The sequence below is a fragment of the Prionailurus bengalensis genome, chromosome D3 (assembly GCF_016509475.1).
Source record: "Prionailurus bengalensis isolate Pbe53 chromosome D3, Fcat_Pben_1.1_paternal_pri, whole genome shotgun sequence".
Classification (NCBI taxonomy): domain Eukaryota; kingdom Metazoa; phylum Chordata; class Mammalia; order Carnivora; family Felidae; genus Prionailurus; species Prionailurus bengalensis.
The window spans coordinates 23,249,781-23,268,115 of NC_057356.1; the positions used below are offsets into that span (position 1 = coordinate 23,249,781).

The 18,335-nt window shown below is 48.4% G+C and overlaps 1 protein-coding gene across 11 annotated transcripts in view; it reads left to right on the plus strand.

Annotated features, from left to right (window-relative positions):
• Positions 1–18,335, plus strand: part of AP1B1 (adaptor related protein complex 1 subunit beta 1) — an 86,204-nt gene that overhangs the window by 44,640 nt on the left and 23,229 nt on the right. For 10 of the 11 annotated variants that reach the window (XM_043558001.1, XM_043557993.1, XM_043558000.1 and 7 more), the window contains 6 exons: positions 5,827–5,889; positions 8,818–8,923; positions 11,767–11,902; positions 12,682–12,927; positions 14,727–14,917; positions 15,722–15,943. In XM_043558001.1, coding sequence (XP_043413936.1) covers positions 5,853–5,889; positions 8,818–8,923; positions 11,767–11,902; positions 12,682–12,927; positions 14,727–14,917; positions 15,722–15,943 — 938 coding nt within the window. In that variant the 5' untranslated portion in view covers positions 5,827–5,852. Of the gene's footprint in view, positions 1–5,826; positions 5,890–8,817; positions 8,924–11,766; positions 11,903–12,681; positions 12,928–14,726; positions 14,918–15,721; positions 15,944–18,335 lie in introns of those variants that run through there. The other variant, XM_043558003.1, reaches the window with a different exon arrangement.

Consider the following 18,335-nt stretch of genomic DNA (forward strand, 5'->3'; position numbering starts at 1 on the left):
AAATAAACGTTAAAAAAAAACATAAAAAAATAAAAATAGATCATTTCCATCACCCTTAGAGTTCTTTTTTTTTTTTAATGTTTTATTTATTTTTGAGAGAGAGTGCATGAGTGGGAGAGAAGCAGAGAGAGAGGGGGACAGAGGGTCCAAAGCAGGCTGTGTGCTGACAGCAACGAGCCCCATGTGGGGCTTGAACTCACGAACCCATGAACCATGAGATCATGACCTGAGCCGAAGTCGACCCTCAACCAACTGATCCACCCAGGCGCCCCACCCGTAGAGTTCTTTTGTGCCCCGTTCAAGACAGTCCTTCTCAGCTAGAAGCATCCACTGATCTTTTACCACCATAAGTTAGTTTTGCTCTTCTACTTATTCTAGAATTTCATGTAAATGGAATCCCACAACATTTACAATGTTTATACTTGTCAGTGTGCTTTCATGCCCACATTGTCCCCTGTCGGAAGAAATGAGTGAACTAAGAGCGACAAGTGCTGACATCCCCATTTTTCAAGAGAGGAATTGGATCATAGAGATGAAGTAAACTAATATCAATTCAGTGTTCTTTCCTTTAAAATTGTTACTGTTGGGGCACCTGGCTGGCTTGGTCTCTTCATCTCAGGGTCATGAGTTCAAGCCCCACACCGGGCATGAAGCCTACTAAAAAAATACTAATGATTAAAAGAAAAGAAAATAATTACCGTTATTAGCAATTTTGAGACCTTGGAGAAAACTTAAAATATGTTCAATGTTCTTCATGTATTTTTTGTACATTTAAATACGTTTTATTAGCTTAAAACACAAAAAGAGATTCTTTATCTCTTGTTCATAAAACTACAATGGGATATGTGAAGACTCACAAATTTAGAAAGTGTTGAGGACTTTTTTCCTTAAATCTAACTCTAACTCCAGTGGCTAAACTTCAAAGTCTTTAGCTGGGAATGTTTTTATGAGTTTTTCTTCCATTTTCTTCCTAGGACCTCATTTTCCCATTCTTTTTTTTTTTTTTTTTTTTTTAATTTTTTTTTTTCAACGTTTATTTATTTTTGGGACAGAGAGAGACAGAGCATGAACGGGGGATGGGCAGAGAGAGAGGGAGACACAGAATCGGAAACAGGCTCCAGGCTCTGAGCCATCAGCCCAGAGCCCGACGCGGGGCTCAAACTCACGGAGCGTGAGATCGTGACCTGGCTGAAGTCGGAGGCTTAACCGACTGCGCCACCCAGGTGCCCCTCATTTTCCCATTCTTAGATTGCATTACATCTTTGTCCTAGCCAATGTGTCAGTGTTTCTTACTGAGGACTTTTTTTTTTTTTTTTAATATTTACTTACTTTTTGGGAGAGTGCAGTGGGGGAGGGGCAGAGAGAGGGGGACAGAGGATCTGAAGCTGGCTCTGCTCTGACAGGCTGACAGCAGTGAGCCAGATGTGGAGCTCAAACTCAACGAACTGCGTGATTGGGACCTGAGCAAAAGTCAACCAACAGAGCCACCCAGGTGCCCCCTTACCAAGGACTTCTTTATAATTCTTTTAGGAAACATAAAACTACTCCATTTCAGGCTTTGTTACTCAGTTTCTTTGCTTTAATCCTGGTGGCAGGGGAAAGCAGGAGTGTGGGTAGGATTTTTTTTTTTTTTTTTTAAGTAAAATTACTAGGGACTCGTCCTGGAATTATGGGATCAAAGTCATAACTTTGCAAGTGTGGGAAGGTAGATTTAAGGTGAGCACAGCATCTGTGGCTCCTCAGAGACAGAACCAGTCTTTCCAGGTGTACCCCTCTTTAATTTTGACTTTCCCTCCCCTTGAGGCATTCCTTAGCCTGTAAATGCTGAAAATGAGGGGTATCCCAGCCCAGAATGCTGTCTCCTTAGCAAAAGTGACTCATCACACTGGCCAGAGCAGTTTCCAAACCAAAAATTCCCTCCAATTAATTGTTTTTTAAAGTGCGTCCTGCCACTTCCAAAGATGGAATCCAAACCCTACGCTTTTTCTTGCCTGAATTGGCTGCCTGTTTTCAGTTGTGGCTCATGTGTGCAATCAGATCCATCACACAAGGTCTTTAACCCCTTTGGCCTCCATTAGTAGGGACACAGCATATGGTGATAGCTGAGCGGTGCCAGGGAAAGCACCAGCCTTTCCTGGGGCATCTGCAAGTCTGGTCCTTTTGACCAAACTGTAGGGTTTTCTCCATTGCTTCAGAAAGAATGAAAAATCTTTTGCACTGACATCTAAGAGGCAACTGCAGAGAAAGGACACAGGAGATAACCACCCTTAGCAGATCAACCAGGTGTAACTGATCTTCCACAGTGAAAGGAGGTTTCTAAAATCTGTGCTCTGGGTGGCTTTGCAAAAGCGTTTTCACTTCTCCCTACCACCCCTTCCTCCTTCACTTTATTTTCCTATATGTGAAACAACTTCAGAGGGATACAGTTTCTGCATCATCAGTCCCCTTGGGCCCTCTGCAGAGGGATATGCGAAATAGACACTGCAGAGAAAAGAAGCAGCCAGCACCCGGGCTGGGTAGCAGTTTAAGTTGTGAGTAGTTGCTTAGCACCTGTAAAAGGAAGGGTGTCATCAAAGCTCAGCACTATAGGGGTGACAGCAGCTGTAGGGGTCTAATTAGCTGACCCTGTGGCTCTGTTGCTTTTTTTAATCCCCCAAAAGAGAAGCTTCTTACCCTTTCTTCCACCTGAGTGGTTGCATACAGCACAGATCTGTCCCCAGGAGGTTGTGTTCTGGGAATTGAGGGGGCCCCCAGATGTTTTGTGCCTGCAGATAAAGGGAAAGCCCCCGACAGCCTCCTCTGTTGGAGAAGGAAGAATTTCTGGGCAGCACAGACATTAGACATCTAAGGTAGTTTTTGCTTTTTGTTCACTTTGATTTCCTTCTGGATTTAGCAATGGAGGGGTTTATATGTTACTGTGATTCTTTCGGTCTATAATTTTTAGCCCCTTTTGCTTTCATTGATCCCTCTTCTTAGACTAAACTTGGAGAAATGGGGTACTTCTGTTTTGGATACCACTGCTAGTTGTGTTCATGCTTGTGACTCCTGAAGCCATACAGCCCTTTGTTGTGTGGCAGACATCCCATGATCTTGTTTACCTGCTCATTTTCAACACTCCAAAAGAAACCCCTGTAGGTTGGTGCGATTTCTCTGAGAAAATGGCTTCATGTGTGCTCAAAAGAAAATTATTTTCAGTGTAAGTAAACTCCTGTAGGAAACAAATGCTAAATAGTTACATAACCGAGCTGTCAGAGAGCAAGCTGAGGCTCCTGGGGATGTTCCTTGGCCCCTTTTCGTTTCTTTTAACAACTGTCAACTCAGACTCAACACTGGCCATGTGCAGAACCCTGGGCCGGGTGTGAGGAAGGAGGATGGATGGACCCATGGACCGGGCTGACCTGGTGGATCCGTCCATAGCCCTGACTGCTGCTGCCACAGCCTGCAAGCTAGAGTCCCCCTGTGGGTCTGCCATCATCAGACGCCACGGTCTCTTCTGCTTTTTCCCGCACCTCCTACAGGAAAGTGCCACCATCCCTTTTTATCCCCAAAGGAAAGTAGAGTTGTCGTTTTCCTCTTTGTACTGTTTTGTCAGCGAAGCCTTTATTCCTTTATTCTGACGGGATCCACAAAGGATGTAAGGCAGCCCTGAGACAGCACATGCTTGTTTTCCTTTGATTAGTGAGACGAGATCTATGGGTGTCTCAGTCGGGGAACGGTCTCATTGCCATCCTGCCATGAATACAAGCTTAGTCTGGAGAATTCAGTTGGGCTGAAGAGGAGCTATGTCAGCTTTGTTTCCAGAGACCTTTGAACTGATCCTGACCTCTCACATCCATCCCACCATTAACCTCCATCTTGCCCCGCGTAGTAACGCATTGAAAGAAGATGTTAATGGATTCTGTGTTGTTGTTTTCTAAGTGTATTTATTTTTATTTTTGAGAGAGAAAGAGCATGAGCAGGGGAGGGGCAGAGAGAGAGGGAGAGGGAGAATCCCAAGCAGGCTCCGCACCAGTCAGTGCAGAGGCCCACCACAGGACTCCATCCCACAAACCATGAGATTATGACCTGAACCGAAGTCAAGAGTCAGATGTTTAACTGAGCCAGCCAGGTGCCCTTATGTTTTTATTTGTAATGAATTTATTAAATGTTTTTTTGATTTCAAGTTTTTATTTAAATTCTAATTAGTTAACATGTAGTATGATATTCGTTTCAGGAGTAGGATTTAGTGATTCATCACTTACATATAACACCCAGTGTTCATCACAAGCGCCCTCGATGGGTTCTATGTTTAAGTCTCTTCCATGGAGGCAACAAAAGGGACAATGTGAGTGAGTTTTTTCCATTCAAATTCGTATTTTTTTGGTTGTGTGGTTTTCTGTACCATGTGAGATTACAGGTAGGACTGAACAGTTGTACTTGAAGGTCTTATCGTGTTTGGACCAAGTCCTTAGCCCCTGTCAGGGCTCCGTCCTCCCTTTCAGGTAGGGGAAACAATTCCTTCATTGATAGAATACAGCTGCTGAGCTCAGGCAGCCCTGAGATCGTCTCTCAGTTTAGCCATTTACAAGCCATGTTTGGGCAAGTTACTTAACAACCCTGAGCCTCAGTTTCCTCATCTGTAAAATAGGGTTAAAAACCAGTTATCTTATTGGTAGGATTAAATGAGATGATATGTGTAAAACCCTTGTCTGTGATAGGGGCTCTGTAAATGGATGCTTCTAAACGTTAGAACCACCTCAAGAACCTCTGCCATGTATCCAGGGTGCTTGGCCCCTGTGTAGCATCTTTAATCTTCATCTGTTCATCAAGGTGAACTATTGTAGGTACATAGTAGATACTCAGAAAATGTTGAATGAACAAGGGTGCCTTGGTATTTTGTCCTGTTGCCTTAGAACAGCACTTCACACTGTGACAAAAGTCATTGGGAGATGTCCTGACAGATGCTTTGAGGAAACTGGCCAGTTAGATTTGAGGAATGCTGGGGAGTCTACAGTATAGAGATAGATTCTAGCCCTCTCTAGAGACGAATAGTGCATACCACTGTTAGAGAAGCTCGGAAAAGTTGGGGAGAGAAGAAATCTTCCCATCTTTTCAAATTTGGCATCTTCCAAGCTCATTTGACTATATGGGATCACAAGAGTACCTCCATGAGGCTGTGATGAGGCTTTAATGGGTTAATTTGTGTGAAGCACTTAGGACAGTGCTGGGTGGAGTGAACACCACGAAGGGGTGGCTGTAACTAAGTGCTTTTTAATCTGTGGACTCGAGAGTACTTAGCCATTCCCTTATTGATGGGTATTTGAGTTAATTTCCAACAGTGTATTGTTACAGACAGTGCTGCAGTAAAACCCCTGTATCTGTGTGTAGGTATTTCTGTGGGAGAGAGTTCTAGAAGCAGAACTGCTGGCGTGCCTAGGTGGCTCACTCTGTTGAGCGTCTGACTTCTCTACTCAGGTCATGATCTCACACTTCATGAATTTCAGCCCCATGTCGGTCTCTGTGCTGACAGCTCAGAGCCTGAAGCCTGCTTTGGATTCTGTGTCTCCCTCTCTGTCTCTCTCAAAAAATAAAAAAGTTAAAAAAATTAAAAAAAAAGTAGAACTGCTGGGTCAAAGGATATGCATATTCAGAAATTTGATAGTTCCCTCAGAATGACCTTCCAAAATCTGATCAGCCATTATCTAACAGCCCCTTTTCCCAGGAGAGAGATAAGAAGCTATCTTCCCACACCACATGTGTGCTGGATCCTTCCCTTCTCCCCCTATGCTCCGTAACTGAAAACAGAATGGACACAATGGAAAGTCACCCCTTTTTTTTGTCTTGCAGAGTCTGGCCACAGATAAGGGACCAAAATGACTGACTCAAAATATTTCACCACCACCAAGAAAGGTACTGTTTATTTCTTTGTGGGGTCTCTTCCTACCCTTTCTGTGCCCCACCCTTCTGCCTTCTCCCTGCTGGGGTGGGGCTTGCGGTAGGGGTGGAGGCCTAGAAGCAATTGGTGGGGATTACCCAAGCATCTTTAACCTTGTGGATCCAGAAAATTGAAGTATTGATGGTGTAAGAAATTGACCACTTCTTTTAGACCTCAGGAAGGGAAGAGCATTAGCTCCAAGTGTAGGGGGGGGAACAAAGCCCTCGTTTGTTCCCCATGGTCTAACGTTCAATGTTTTTTGCTGGAGGAAAGAAAGCACACAATCCTATCAGTAACCCCACAGCGATTGTGTGTGTGTGTGTGTGTGTGTGTGTGGTCTTTATCCATGGGCACATGTTTTACGTGAAGTCAGAATTTATATCCTGTTTTTCATTTGACATTATCTTAACCATTTCCCCACAGTTCTAACGACTCAATGTTAAGTCTGCTGAGTTGCTGCACTGAAATTTGCTAAGCTAGTCTTATGTTGTAGGGTATTGTTTCTGCTTTCTGGAAAACAGGTGGTTGTAGTGGCTGACGAATGTGCTTTAACCCTGTAAGCTTCTTTCTGACTGGCCCTTCCTTCCTCCCTCCCTCCTTCCTTCCAAGTGAGATTGACACAGGCCTGCTGACCAGATGAAAAGAGTCTTGTCGCGACAGCTGAGACAGCTGAGCCGGGACCTGCAGCCTGCCCCTTACCAAGCACTTCAATTATTGGTCAGCCGGTTTTTACTGAGCCCCTTCCCTGTGCAGTGGAGGCAGCAAACTGGAGTCTCTGACCTGGCTTTGCTTGCAGTTAAGCAGCGAAGACAGTCTATTAAAAATAGTAATCACACTAAAGGGTGGTAGGTGTTATGACAAGGGCAGTACCCGGGGCTGTGGGAGGACCTTGGGTGGAGCTAGCTAGATAAGAAAGTGGAGGGGAGGGTAGCTCTTGCTCTGCCCAAGGAAAGCACATGGGCACAAGTTACCAGAGTGTGATGGAAGGTTGGAGAGGTGTGCAGGGCTGGAGGGGGTGAACCTATTGCTAAGTGTATTGGGGCATCAGTGGTGGGGTTTTTGTGGGTTTTCTTTTGAGGAGAATGTCTGCAGAGGGATGCCTGGGTCCCAATCAGACATCAGTGATGGTTTTAAGCAAGAGGAGGTGCAAGGCAGATTCTAATAAAGTTTTGAAGAGGGTGAAGATTGGGGCGAAGCAGGAAGACCAGTTACTAAAGCTCCCATGAGAGATAATAGTACCTGAGCCAGTGGGGTGGGGGTAGCATTGTGGGTAGAGAGAATTGGGTGCGTGGTATGTGACTGAGGAAGTAGGCTTGGTGACCGATTGGATTTGGGGCCCATTAGAGGAAAGAGAGATTTCAGAAACAGGCAGATCCCAGGTTCATCTCACCAATCTTCTTAGAACTGGGGTGATGCAGGCCTAGATCCATCAATTGACGGCCAGTTGTATTGAATCTGACCAAACACTTTAAGCAAAGCAGGGGCAGCCCTGCAGCAGGAGCCAGGGTCAGAGTCCTCGTGGTCTGTTGGATCCTGCAGCAGGGAGACGTGGCCCCCTCAGTCTCTTGAGGAGAAGGGCCTGTGTTCCTTCAGTCCTGTAGAATCAAGAGTCTGAACTGCAAGGTTTGCAGATTCCTCCTGGTTCTGTTGAGCAATATCCTCAGTGTGGCCTTGCCCTGGGCTGTGCTGGGCACTGTTCTTCATTAACTTTGTTTGCTGTCTGTCGTCTTAAGTTCTTTCCTGAACACCACATCGTTCAGTCATGATAAAAACCTGCAAGTTTTTTTTTTCTCACCGTAAATCCATCTAGATCTCTGCTTTATTCCCACCTGGGACACTCCTACAAAAGAGGGATCTAAGCCAAAGGTCACATGGCAAGTTAATAATAAGAACAGTCTCCTTTCATGCAGGGCATTGAGTGCTGGCACTGAGATGAGCATTTTACTTCTGAGTGTTAAATGAGAGACTTCACCGTTCCAGTCAAAGTAGAGAGTGTACAGACAAGGAAGCCGGTTCAGAGAAGCAAAGGGATGTCCTTGGTTGGCCCGAGCATGTGGGCTTTGGAGCTGGCAGACCCGGTTTTGAATCTTGGCCCTATCTGCTACTAGCTGCATATTCGTGGGCAAGTTTCTGAACCTCTCACAGCCTCTAGGTGCTCATCTGCAAAATGGAAAATGCAGAGTTGTCATGAGGATGAAATGAGAAGTGGGGAAAAGTTAGTGTGGCACCTGACTTGAGGAGAGGCTCAGGAAATCCTGGCGGCTGCTGTTGTGAGGGCAGGAGGCCTGTCTCATTCCAAAGTCTGCCCTTGTAACCGTCAGTGGGGTTATCTGGGCCCTGAACAACCCTATTTCCTCATTTGTTTTTTCCAGATCATCAAGTTCTTAAGAACAGTGTATTACGTGCTCGAGCCCTTGTGAGGCAGCTGAATTCCTATTTTCAGAGCTGAACAACCACATGTGGCTCAGGAAGTGAAACCCTGAGTGCGCTGTTTTAACTGGAGGTTCAGGAAAACAGGAAAAGCCAAGTGTGGGAATCAAGCAAATCCTACGCTCTCGCTTCCAATTTTCAGTCCTCAGATTCCATCACACACTGCCTTGGGGGTTTGGGTGAGGGTGGCTGAGGAGCACTTTCCTCTGAACGTGTTTAACCGTCTGGCTGAGCAGGACCTGCCCTCACACTTTGTGTCAGAACCTTTGTAGCTTCCACAGCTGCCTCTGTTCAGTCTAGCACGACCTCCAAGCTTCCCTCTTGATGATTCCTCTCCTAAGAGTTGTCCTTCTCTGCTGCCTGTGTCACTGAGACCAAGGACCTAAACAATCTCATTGTTTTGGGATTGGAAGATTGGGAATGGCCCCCCGGCAGGGTGGGGTTGGATCACTCATGCGTCCCTCCTTTTTTAGGGGAGATCTTCGAGCTGAAGGCAGAGCTCAACAGTGACAAGAAGGAGAAGAAGAAGGAGGCGGTAAAGAAAGTGATTGCATCCATGACCGTGGGCAAAGATGTCAGGTGTGCAGGCACAGGCCGGGTGGCAGCCGGAGGGGGGCTTCATAGCTTTGGTCTAATTCAGATCTCTCCTTGAGGGGATCTCCAGGGACCCGTGTCTCCCCTTGTTACAGCTCCCTTCCTGAACCTCCTTTCCAAACAGAAGGGCTTTGTTTACAGAGGGGTCCCGTGCTCAGATGCTGCTGGGGTCAGGCGGTAGTGGGGTAAGTGAAGTAGGCAAGGTCAAAAAGGCAGCAGGCAATGAAGTGGCTATGATGTGAACCCTGTCAGAAACTCCAGAGGATTGCTGCCAGCTGGGGAAAATGGAACCCAGTGTGGGCAGGTCTACTGGTTTTCTAAAAGGACAGGAAATCTGGATTTTTTTAATTTTAAATCTCGCTGTTTTCTATCGCTAGATGATGTTAAACAAACACATACACACTGCGGGTAAGCTCTGTCCCAGTAACATGCACCTGCAAGTGGGAATTGTTGAATTTGTCGCTGGTTTGCAGCCTCTACTTTGCATGTGGTTGCCAGAGCAGATCATATGTAGTATTGCTGCCTCTTCTTTGCTCCTGCGTTGTCCTTGCGTGGAATGTCCCTTTCTTCATTTCCATTTACCGGCTTGTTTTTCTAACTCTTAAAAACCTGGTCAAGGTCTCCCTGTTGCCTTCCCTCGTCACCGCAGCCCACCGCCCTGAATGTGCAGCTCTTGCTCTGTGTTTTGTCACTAATTCTGTCCTTTTCTTACACGTACTTGTGTTTCCCTGCCCACCACATCATAAAGGCCCCAAGGACAGGGACTGCATTTTGCAGCAACTTAATGCAGAGCACTTGATAGTATGCAGAACACCTTCAGATGCGTTTACCTAGCTGTTCCTTATAATTCCTGTATTGTAGGTAATGATGTATTCATGGCCAGGGAAACCACATAAAGAAGGGAGTGTGGTGACTTCCTGGCAGTCACGTGGTTAATGACAGAACTAGGACTCATGCCCAGCCCTTCTGAAATCCAAATCCAGGGCGATTCCACCCATACCCTCTCCTCTGTGCCCTCATAGTACCCAGCTCCACGCCTCAGAGGCCTGGAGCAGCACATCCGGGTCCCGTGTCAGGATTGCACTGCTCCAGACTTCTCCACGGATTGCCCTATCCCGTGGCCTCCTCAGCAAGGGACCTCCTGACAGGGCCGCAGAAGAAACAGTTCTGCAGGGAGACTTGCTGTAGAGAGAGTGGCAAAGGGATCAGGCATCTGCTGGAAAACTGGGCCTCCTTCCAAGTCAGATCCTTTCAGGACAAAGCCACTCTCCTTTAACTAGAACACCACTGTCACCTCCTCACAGAGGAAGCATCTTTGTTCTTCCATCTCAAGTAGACTTGTGCTCATGTGACATGCCTGTCAACTGTCCCTCTCCTCCACCCCCCTCTTGCTTCCTGGTTCTTCGCCTTCCGAGGTGATGCCTCAATTTCAGCACCAACTGGGCTATTTCCTATGGAGGCCCAGGAAGCTCACTTTGACCTCTTAAGTCTCTGTTACCACATTCTCGTGCATTAAGTTAGAAAACTTGAGAGGGGAGACAGAAAATAGGCTTCTAACTAAGCATATTTCACATCTCTGGGGTGCTGGGTGGCTCAGTCGGTTAAATGTCCAACTCTTGACTTCGGCTCAGGTCATGACCTCGCGGTTCTGTTTGTGAGTTGGAACCCCGCATCTGCTGACAGCACAGAGCCTGGTTGGGATTCTGTCTGCCTCTCTCTCTGCCCCTCCCCTGCTTGCTCTCTCTCTCTCTCAAAATAAATAAGTTAAAAAAAACTTTTTTTAGGGATGCCTGGGTGGCTCAGTTGGTTAGCGTCCAACTTCAGGTCATGATGTCGTGGTCCATGGGTTCGAGCCCTGCTGACAGCTCGAGCCTGCTGGAGCCTGCTTCGGATTCTCTCTCTGTCTCTCTCTGTCTCTCTCTCTCTCTGTCTCTCTCTCTCAAAAATAACTAAACATTAAAAAAAAAATTAAACATTTTTAAAAAGCATATTTTACATCTCTAAGGGCCTGTGGCTCTGGGACTGTGGGGTACCATGTTGGGAGGGGCTCCCCTCAGATTAATGGCAGTCACGAGCATGAGCTTTAGATCCAGACCTGGCTCCTCAGGCCAGCTGACATTTGTGAGCCTCAGTATTGTCTTCTGTAAAATGAGGATAAGAGCCTGGCTTCCCGGGGCTGTTAAATGAGACCATGTATATAAAGCCCATTCATGCTGGCTGATTTTTAGTGGGCACCTGAGCTGGCCCTTGTGGTCAAAGTAGCATGGTCCATCCCTGCTTCTAGAACCAACATTCTAATATAAGGGGCCATGTTAAGTATCAGGGAAGGAAAACAGTTGTTTTCAAGTAGTCAGTACTCTTGGATGGCAAGGACCAGACACCTAAAGTATATTGTCTTTCATTATCATAAAGGCCCTGTGTAATGGGGTTTTGTTTCACCTTTCCTGCAGGGCAGGTGAGGAAACTCAGACTTGGCGGGAGGCTGAAGGAATTTTCCCAACTCCATACAGCTAGCGTTAGACAGAGCTGGGGTTGAGCCAAGTCTGATGGGCTACAGAGCTTGTATGTGAATGAACCCTGTGAAAAGAACAGAGGACTTTGCTTTTCAAATCAAGTTTTGGGTTCTGTTTCTACCAATACGTGTTCGTGGTAACAGAGCAGAGCTGATGTCCTCCCTTTTACTAGGAAGTCCTGTTATCTTTTTACTTCCCTCCTATCCACTGTCTCTGTGCCCTGCACCTCCCCATACACACTCCCCATTAGCTGTTTGAAAAATCTTCTTCCTTTCTCCAGCCTTTCCCCACACTCACACCATTTTGACTTTCCAGTGCCCTCTTCCCCGATGTGGTGAACTGCATGCAGACGGACAACCTAGAGCTGAAGAAGCTGGTGTACCTGTATTTGATGAACTATGCCAAGAGTCAGCCCGACATGGCCATCATGGCTGTCAACACCTTTGTGAAGGTGAGTGGGAGCTTGGTGGGAGGAAGAGCAGAGGGCCTGGGTGCTCAGTGATCCATCTCCCTTTTGTCTCTTGGGATAGGACACTACGGCCCTGAGCAAAAACACTCAGGCTCTTTTCTAGTCCCTCCAACTCCTAGCCTGAGGGCTGCCTAGTCCTCCAGCAGGGGGCTCCCACTCTCTCAGAAAATCAGTTGCTACAGACCCTGCTAACTCATTCCGTGTGAGGTGACCTAAAGCCTGTTGACCTCCATGTCTCCCTGAGATGCACCGTTGCCCTACATCCTTTGCCAGGGCAGGATTCAGCAAGCATCTGAGAGCTGTGTTCCCCTTCTAGACTTTGCCCTTTTCTGTGTTTTCCATCCTCCAGATTAAGGAGCAAACGAGAACTTGAAGTGTCAGTGCTGTGTACCTTTAGGACCTTCCTAGCTCCCCTCGCCCTGTCAGTGCTCAGATTCAGACACGTGAGGGGTTCTGTGGGGTATGGTGCCAGATGGATGTGGGTTTGAATCATGGCTCGGCTCTGTGACTGGGCGAACTCCCAGTCTTCCTGGGAGCCTCAGCTGTTCCACCTGTAAAATGGGAACAGTATTGTGTGTCTGCTGTGAGAATCAGAGACAACATTGCACAGAGCCCCAGCACAGTATCTGACAAATGCTGGATGTCCCCACATGGCACTTACTTCTGGTGCTGTTGGCCACAGTTGGTGGGAGATCCCACAGCAGCACCTGATGTTGCTCAGTCTGCCCCTGCTCCCCTGGCCAATGGCTGATTCTCCTCAGGACTGTGAGGATCCCAATCCCTTAATCCGAGCCCTGGCCGTGCGGACCATGGGTTGTATCCGCGTTGACAAGATCACAGAGTACCTGTGTGAGCCACTCCGGAAGTGCCTGAAGGATGAGGACCCATACGTGCGCAAAACGGCGGCTGTGTGTGTAGCCAAGCTCCACGACATCAATGCCCAGCTGGTAGAGGACCAGGGCTTCCTGGACACCCTTAAAGACCTCATCTCTGACTCTAACCCCATGGTAAGCCGTTGCCATCCACCATGCCAGTTCCATTACCTACTGGGTTGCTTGGGAGCACCTTGGCTTGACCCTCCACCAGGTGCTCCCTGGGTCCTGGAAGTCAGAGCCTTGCTGGGTAGGCTAATTGTTCTCCTCCCTGCAGTGGTTTGGGAACCATCTTTGGAGTGAGCTAGACCTGAGTTGCCTTCTCTGTGGCCTTTCTAACATGAGCTATTGTGACCTTGGGCGGGCCGCCTAACCTTCCAGAGCCCTCTTTTTTTCGTCAGTAAGATGGATCTAATTCTCCGTGGCCGGCAGGAGTGCTGTGAGGCTTAACCTGTGAAGGTAATGTGCCTGGCACGGCCCAACACACAATGGGCATGCAACCAAGACTAGTGCCCTCCTTCCCCTTCCAGTCACTGTCACTGTCAGTGTCTTACCGGCACCATCGGTGAGCTCTGAATGTGAAGTACTTTTCCTTTTCCCCACATCTTTGCAGGGTTGCAAAGGGTCACTCTTAAAGTAGCATAGCCTGGAGGACAGGGCACCAGGGTATGGCTGGGAGGGAGCTCCTCCTCACACATAGGATGGCAGCAGTTTGGAAGGCAGTTTGGCAGGCACTGTTTAAAGTGAAATGCACAGAGGTGCCTGGCTGGCTCAGTGGGAGGAGCGTATGACTTTTTTTTTTTTTTTAATGTTTGTTTATTTTTGAGAGAGAGAGAGTGTGTGAGTGGGTGAGGGGCAGAGAGAGAAGGAGACACAGAATTTGAAGCAGACTCCAGGCTCTGAGCTGTCAGCACAGAGCCTAACACAGGTCTCAAACTCAACAGACTGCAAGATCATGACCTGAGCTAAAATTGGATGCTTAACCGACTGAGCCACCCTGGCACCCCTAATGTTTTTTTGTTTTTGAGAGAGAGACAGAGACAGAGTGTGAGCAGGGGAGGGGCAGAAAGAGGGAGACACAGAATCTGAAGCAGGCTCCAGGCTCTGAGCTGGCAGCACAGAGCCCAACTCAGGGCTTGATCTCACAGACCACGAGATCATGACCTGAGATGAAGTCAGACGCTTAACCAACTGAGCCACCCAGGTGCCCCAGGGAGCATGCAACTCTTGATCTCAGGGTTGTGAGTTTGAGCTCCATGTTGGGTGTAGAGATTACTTAAATAAACAAAACTTAAAAAAAAAGTGAAATGCATAAACTCCTCAGCTCAGCCATCCCGCTCTGTCCTACAGAAACACTGAACACACATGGGTGCTGAGTGGCCAGTACAGGATTGGCCAGTAGAGCACCGTTTGTACAGGGAAGAGTTCAAAACCCTGCAGAACACACATAAAAACAGCTACTCTGGTAGAAATGGGTTGAGAGTCCAGTGCTTCACCTGGCAACCTCCCTGGACTCCAGCTCCCATCTGTTACCAGCAGACCTAAGGGGCTCTGTGGAATCTTCTAGCTCCGAGAAGCACCCTCAACAGCCCCTGAATTGATTTGCTATAGGTGGTGGACAGGGGCCGTGTGTTAGGTGGCTAGGAATGTTTTCTGTTGCCGGGCATTTGGAGCCCGATCTTTCCTTTGTTTCTTTTGTTTTGCCTCTTTTTTTTTTTTTTTTTTTCACTGGTTGGGAGCACTTATGTTTGTTCTGGTTTACAGGGGAGTCTGTAGGGTGAGTGCTTGGAGGGGGTCTCAGTGCTGCAGACCCTGCCCATCGGGTCCTGTTCCTTTCAGGATATTCAACCTCTGACCGGCCAGCATGATTAGCCCCAATGCCCTGTGGCCCGAGCAGCGCCCCCAGCCTCTGCCCCTTCCACCCTCTCAACCAGGTGGTGGCAAACGCAGTGGCTGCCCTGTCAGAGATTGCCGAGTCTCACCCCAGCAGCAACCTGCTTGACCTGAACCCGCAGTCCATTAATAAGCTACTGACAGCCCTGAATGAGTGCACCGAGTGGGGCCAGATCTTCATCCTGGACTGCCTGGCCAACTATACGCCCAAAGATGACCGAGAGGCCCAGAGGTGAGCAGGCTGCCCCTTGCTTGCCAGCCCAGCGGGACCTGGTCCTTGCAGGGCTCCAACCATGAGCTGGGCCTCAGACCTCTACTGGGCCCTTTGCCAGGGCTTTGCCCCACAGACCATCCTCAGACACATCTCAAGGGAGGCCAGAGCCAGGCAGTCAGCTCCCTGCTCAGCATGGTACAGACAGAACAGAAGCCAGTGCCTGATCTGGTTGCTGACAGAGACCCCGATCACCTTGGGCTGAGTAAAGGAGGTGGATAGTACCAGAGTCTTCATTCACTGGATTCTTTCTGGGTGGCTGGGGCTCTGCTGAGCGCTTCCTATGCATTAGATGATCCTTAACGCACCTCTGTGGAAGCTGCCCCATCATTGTCCACATTTTACAGGTAAGGAAACACCGGCTTAGAAGGTGGAAGAAGTCATGCAGGTCACTCGCCTGGGTCACCCCTCACTTTTGGTCCTACCTAACATGATACCTTGCCCCTTTTGAATGCCCTTGTAGCGAGGGAAGGGAGGGACTTGAAAGTTACCCAGTATTTATTAACTACCATGCACCATGCTTGGTGCTTTATGTGGTTTATCTCATGTAAGCCCTCAGCAACCCTGTGAAGTTGGCATCCTCACCTCCGTTTTCTAGATGAAGAAACAGACTCTGAGTGGTTTTAACCTGTTGGGGTCAGTTAGCAAGCACCAGAAGCAGGATCTCGATCTTCCTACAGAAAACATACTCCCTCAATAACTAAAAACAGGGTGTCTTCCTTGTCTGTCTCTCCTGTTTGCCCCCCTCCTTGGAATGGACCCCAGCATCTGTGAGCGGGTCACCCCCAGGCTCTCCCATGCCAACTCTGCTGTGGTGCTGTCTGCTGTGAAAGTGCTGATGAAGTTCATGGAGATGTTGTCCAAGGACCTGGACTACTATGGCACACTGCTCAAGAAGCTGGCCCCACCCCTGGTCACGCTGCTGTCGGCCGAGCCTGAGCTGCAGTACGTGGCCCTGCGCAACATCAACCTCATCGTACAGAAAAGGTACCTGGGCTGCCACAAACGTGCAGCGTGCACTCAGGGTCGGGGGGCATCTCTTGACGGGATCGGGACCAAAGGGAAGCTGACCTGTCACCGTGCAGGAAGTCTTAATAGCTTAACCCAGAGTCTTAGCCACAGGCAGCTTTGTTCCTCAAGGGATATTTAGAAATGTCTGGAGACATTTTTGGTTGTCACACTTTGGGAGGTACTACTGACACCTAGTGGATGGAGGCCAAGGATGCTGCTCAGTGTCGTAGAGTGCACAGGACAGCCTCCACCCCCAGAGAACTCTCCATCCCAAAATGTCAGTAGTGCTGAGGGTGAGAAACCCTGGCTTCACCTAATCAGGTAGCAGGTGAGGTAAAGAGCAGCATGGAGCTTCTTAACCATACACAAGAGATAGCTCCATAGTCCATAGGACTAAAACAGGGTGTAAGATTCTGTGTGGGGTGTGTGTGTGTGTGTGTGTGTGTGTGTGTGTGTGTGTGTGTGTATTTTCCCTGGGGACAGAGTCTATAGTTTTAGTCAAATTCTCTGAGGTTGGAGGACTCCAAAGTGGTGAAGTGCTATGGACTTTGCATCGGATTGGGGGCTGAGCAGGAGGGTGCGAAAGTCACTCAGAAGACCATTTCTGCTCACCCCATAGAACGATTACAGCTGTAAGCCACTGCTTCTAAAGGGAAGTGCCTGATACCCAGGGTGGGTGGAGCTGAAAAACAACTAGTGCGGTCTGAGGGGCTCAGAACAGGAGGGGTTCTCTGGAACAATCCAGAGAACAGAGTGAGGCTGGTCTCTGGAGTTCCCCCAGCCTTTTTAGTCAAATGGCTCTCTCAGCAACTAATTCATGAGCGTCCGTGCATTCCGGCAGCCCCCTTGCTGGAAGCAGGGCTATGTGGAGAACAAGGGCCTCTTGTAGGCATTCTTTCTTGGAAGATAGCACATCTGCCTGTCCTTGAAGCATCATTCTGGTTCTTAGGACACTCTTGGGGGCCTAGAGATAGCAGTGGAATCGTGACAGTTGTGAAGGTTTGGGAGGTAAATTTGGGAACACTTTTTGAGTGCCTACACAGAGCCCTAAGACGGGATTCATTTGTAGTTGCGGTGTGGGATTTAGTGAGGTGTAGCGACCTGTACACCCCGATCAGCATGAAGGGCTCCCTGTGCTATATTTAACATGGCAAATCTCTTAAGAAGTTGACTGTGTTGCCCAGGCACCACCTGGCCCAGTCCCAACATGGTTGGGCGGCTTTTGCCAAGTCCTGACTGCAGAAATCATGTCTTCCTGTCCCCCAGCTTAGGATCCTGTCTCCCCCGCTAGGCATGACAAAGCCTCCTTACTTTGCCAGCACCTCCCCGCAGTTGTACAGCAGCACTGAGTACTACCTGGGTAGGGTCCCTCCTTCCTGTCTGCTGTGTCTTCTCTCCTGCTTTTTTCTTCCTTCCTTCTGTTCTGGAAAGGGCATAGGAGTGGGGGGTAGTGACTCTCGCTTCTGCCCTTACTAGCACTAGGTATGTGACCTGGTGCAAGCCCCTCCACCTTTCAGGTTTCCTCATCTAAGAAAAACAGGGTGCGTGGCACCAGTTGAGGGAGGGGCAGTGACACTGGTGACAGCTCCTGCATAGCAAGTGCCTTTTTGGAGGCAGGTGTCGATCATGCTGGATGCTTCCCATCTACCTCTCACCCTGTAGGTGTCTTTCGGGGTCCCCAGGACCGACCTCATGTTCAGAGATTCACTAGAAGGACTCACGGGAGTCAACATATAGTTGTTTTCATGGCTCAGATTTAGTGTGGACTTAGGAAGGATACACAGGTGGAGTCTGGAGGAATCCATGTACAGGGAGGGCATTACACACAGCACACTCTTCCCCCAGCAACAAAAAATGCAGCAACATGTGTGTAATTTTTTCTGCCCAGCGATGCCTGTTGGAGACTCAGCGCCCTAGGTTTTTACTGGGGCTGTTCACATACGCACCTAGCAAAATTTCAGACTCCCAGAGGGAAGGCAGATATTCAGCATAAATCGTATTATTTATACAAACAGTCTAGGCACAGTTAGCCACCTTTATCATTTAAGGAACAGTAAGAACACTCCCGAAAAATGAGCTCCCAGATGCCAGGCCTTTCTAGGACTAGAGACTGAGGCCTGCAATGGTAACGCTTCCTGTATGGTGTCATTTTGATTTCATGAGTGAGAAAACAGAGGCCTGAGGTCACAAGCTGGGATTGGCACAAGGTCTGATTGCCACACCCGTCTCCTGGTGCCTGCTACCTCTCAAATATGAACTGTCTCTTGCTCATATTCCCTCTTCCCTTCCTGGGATATGGTTGGTCATACAATGGCCAGTCAGAACCTTGCTCAGGATCAGTCAATGGATCCTTGCCCAGGAACCTGCA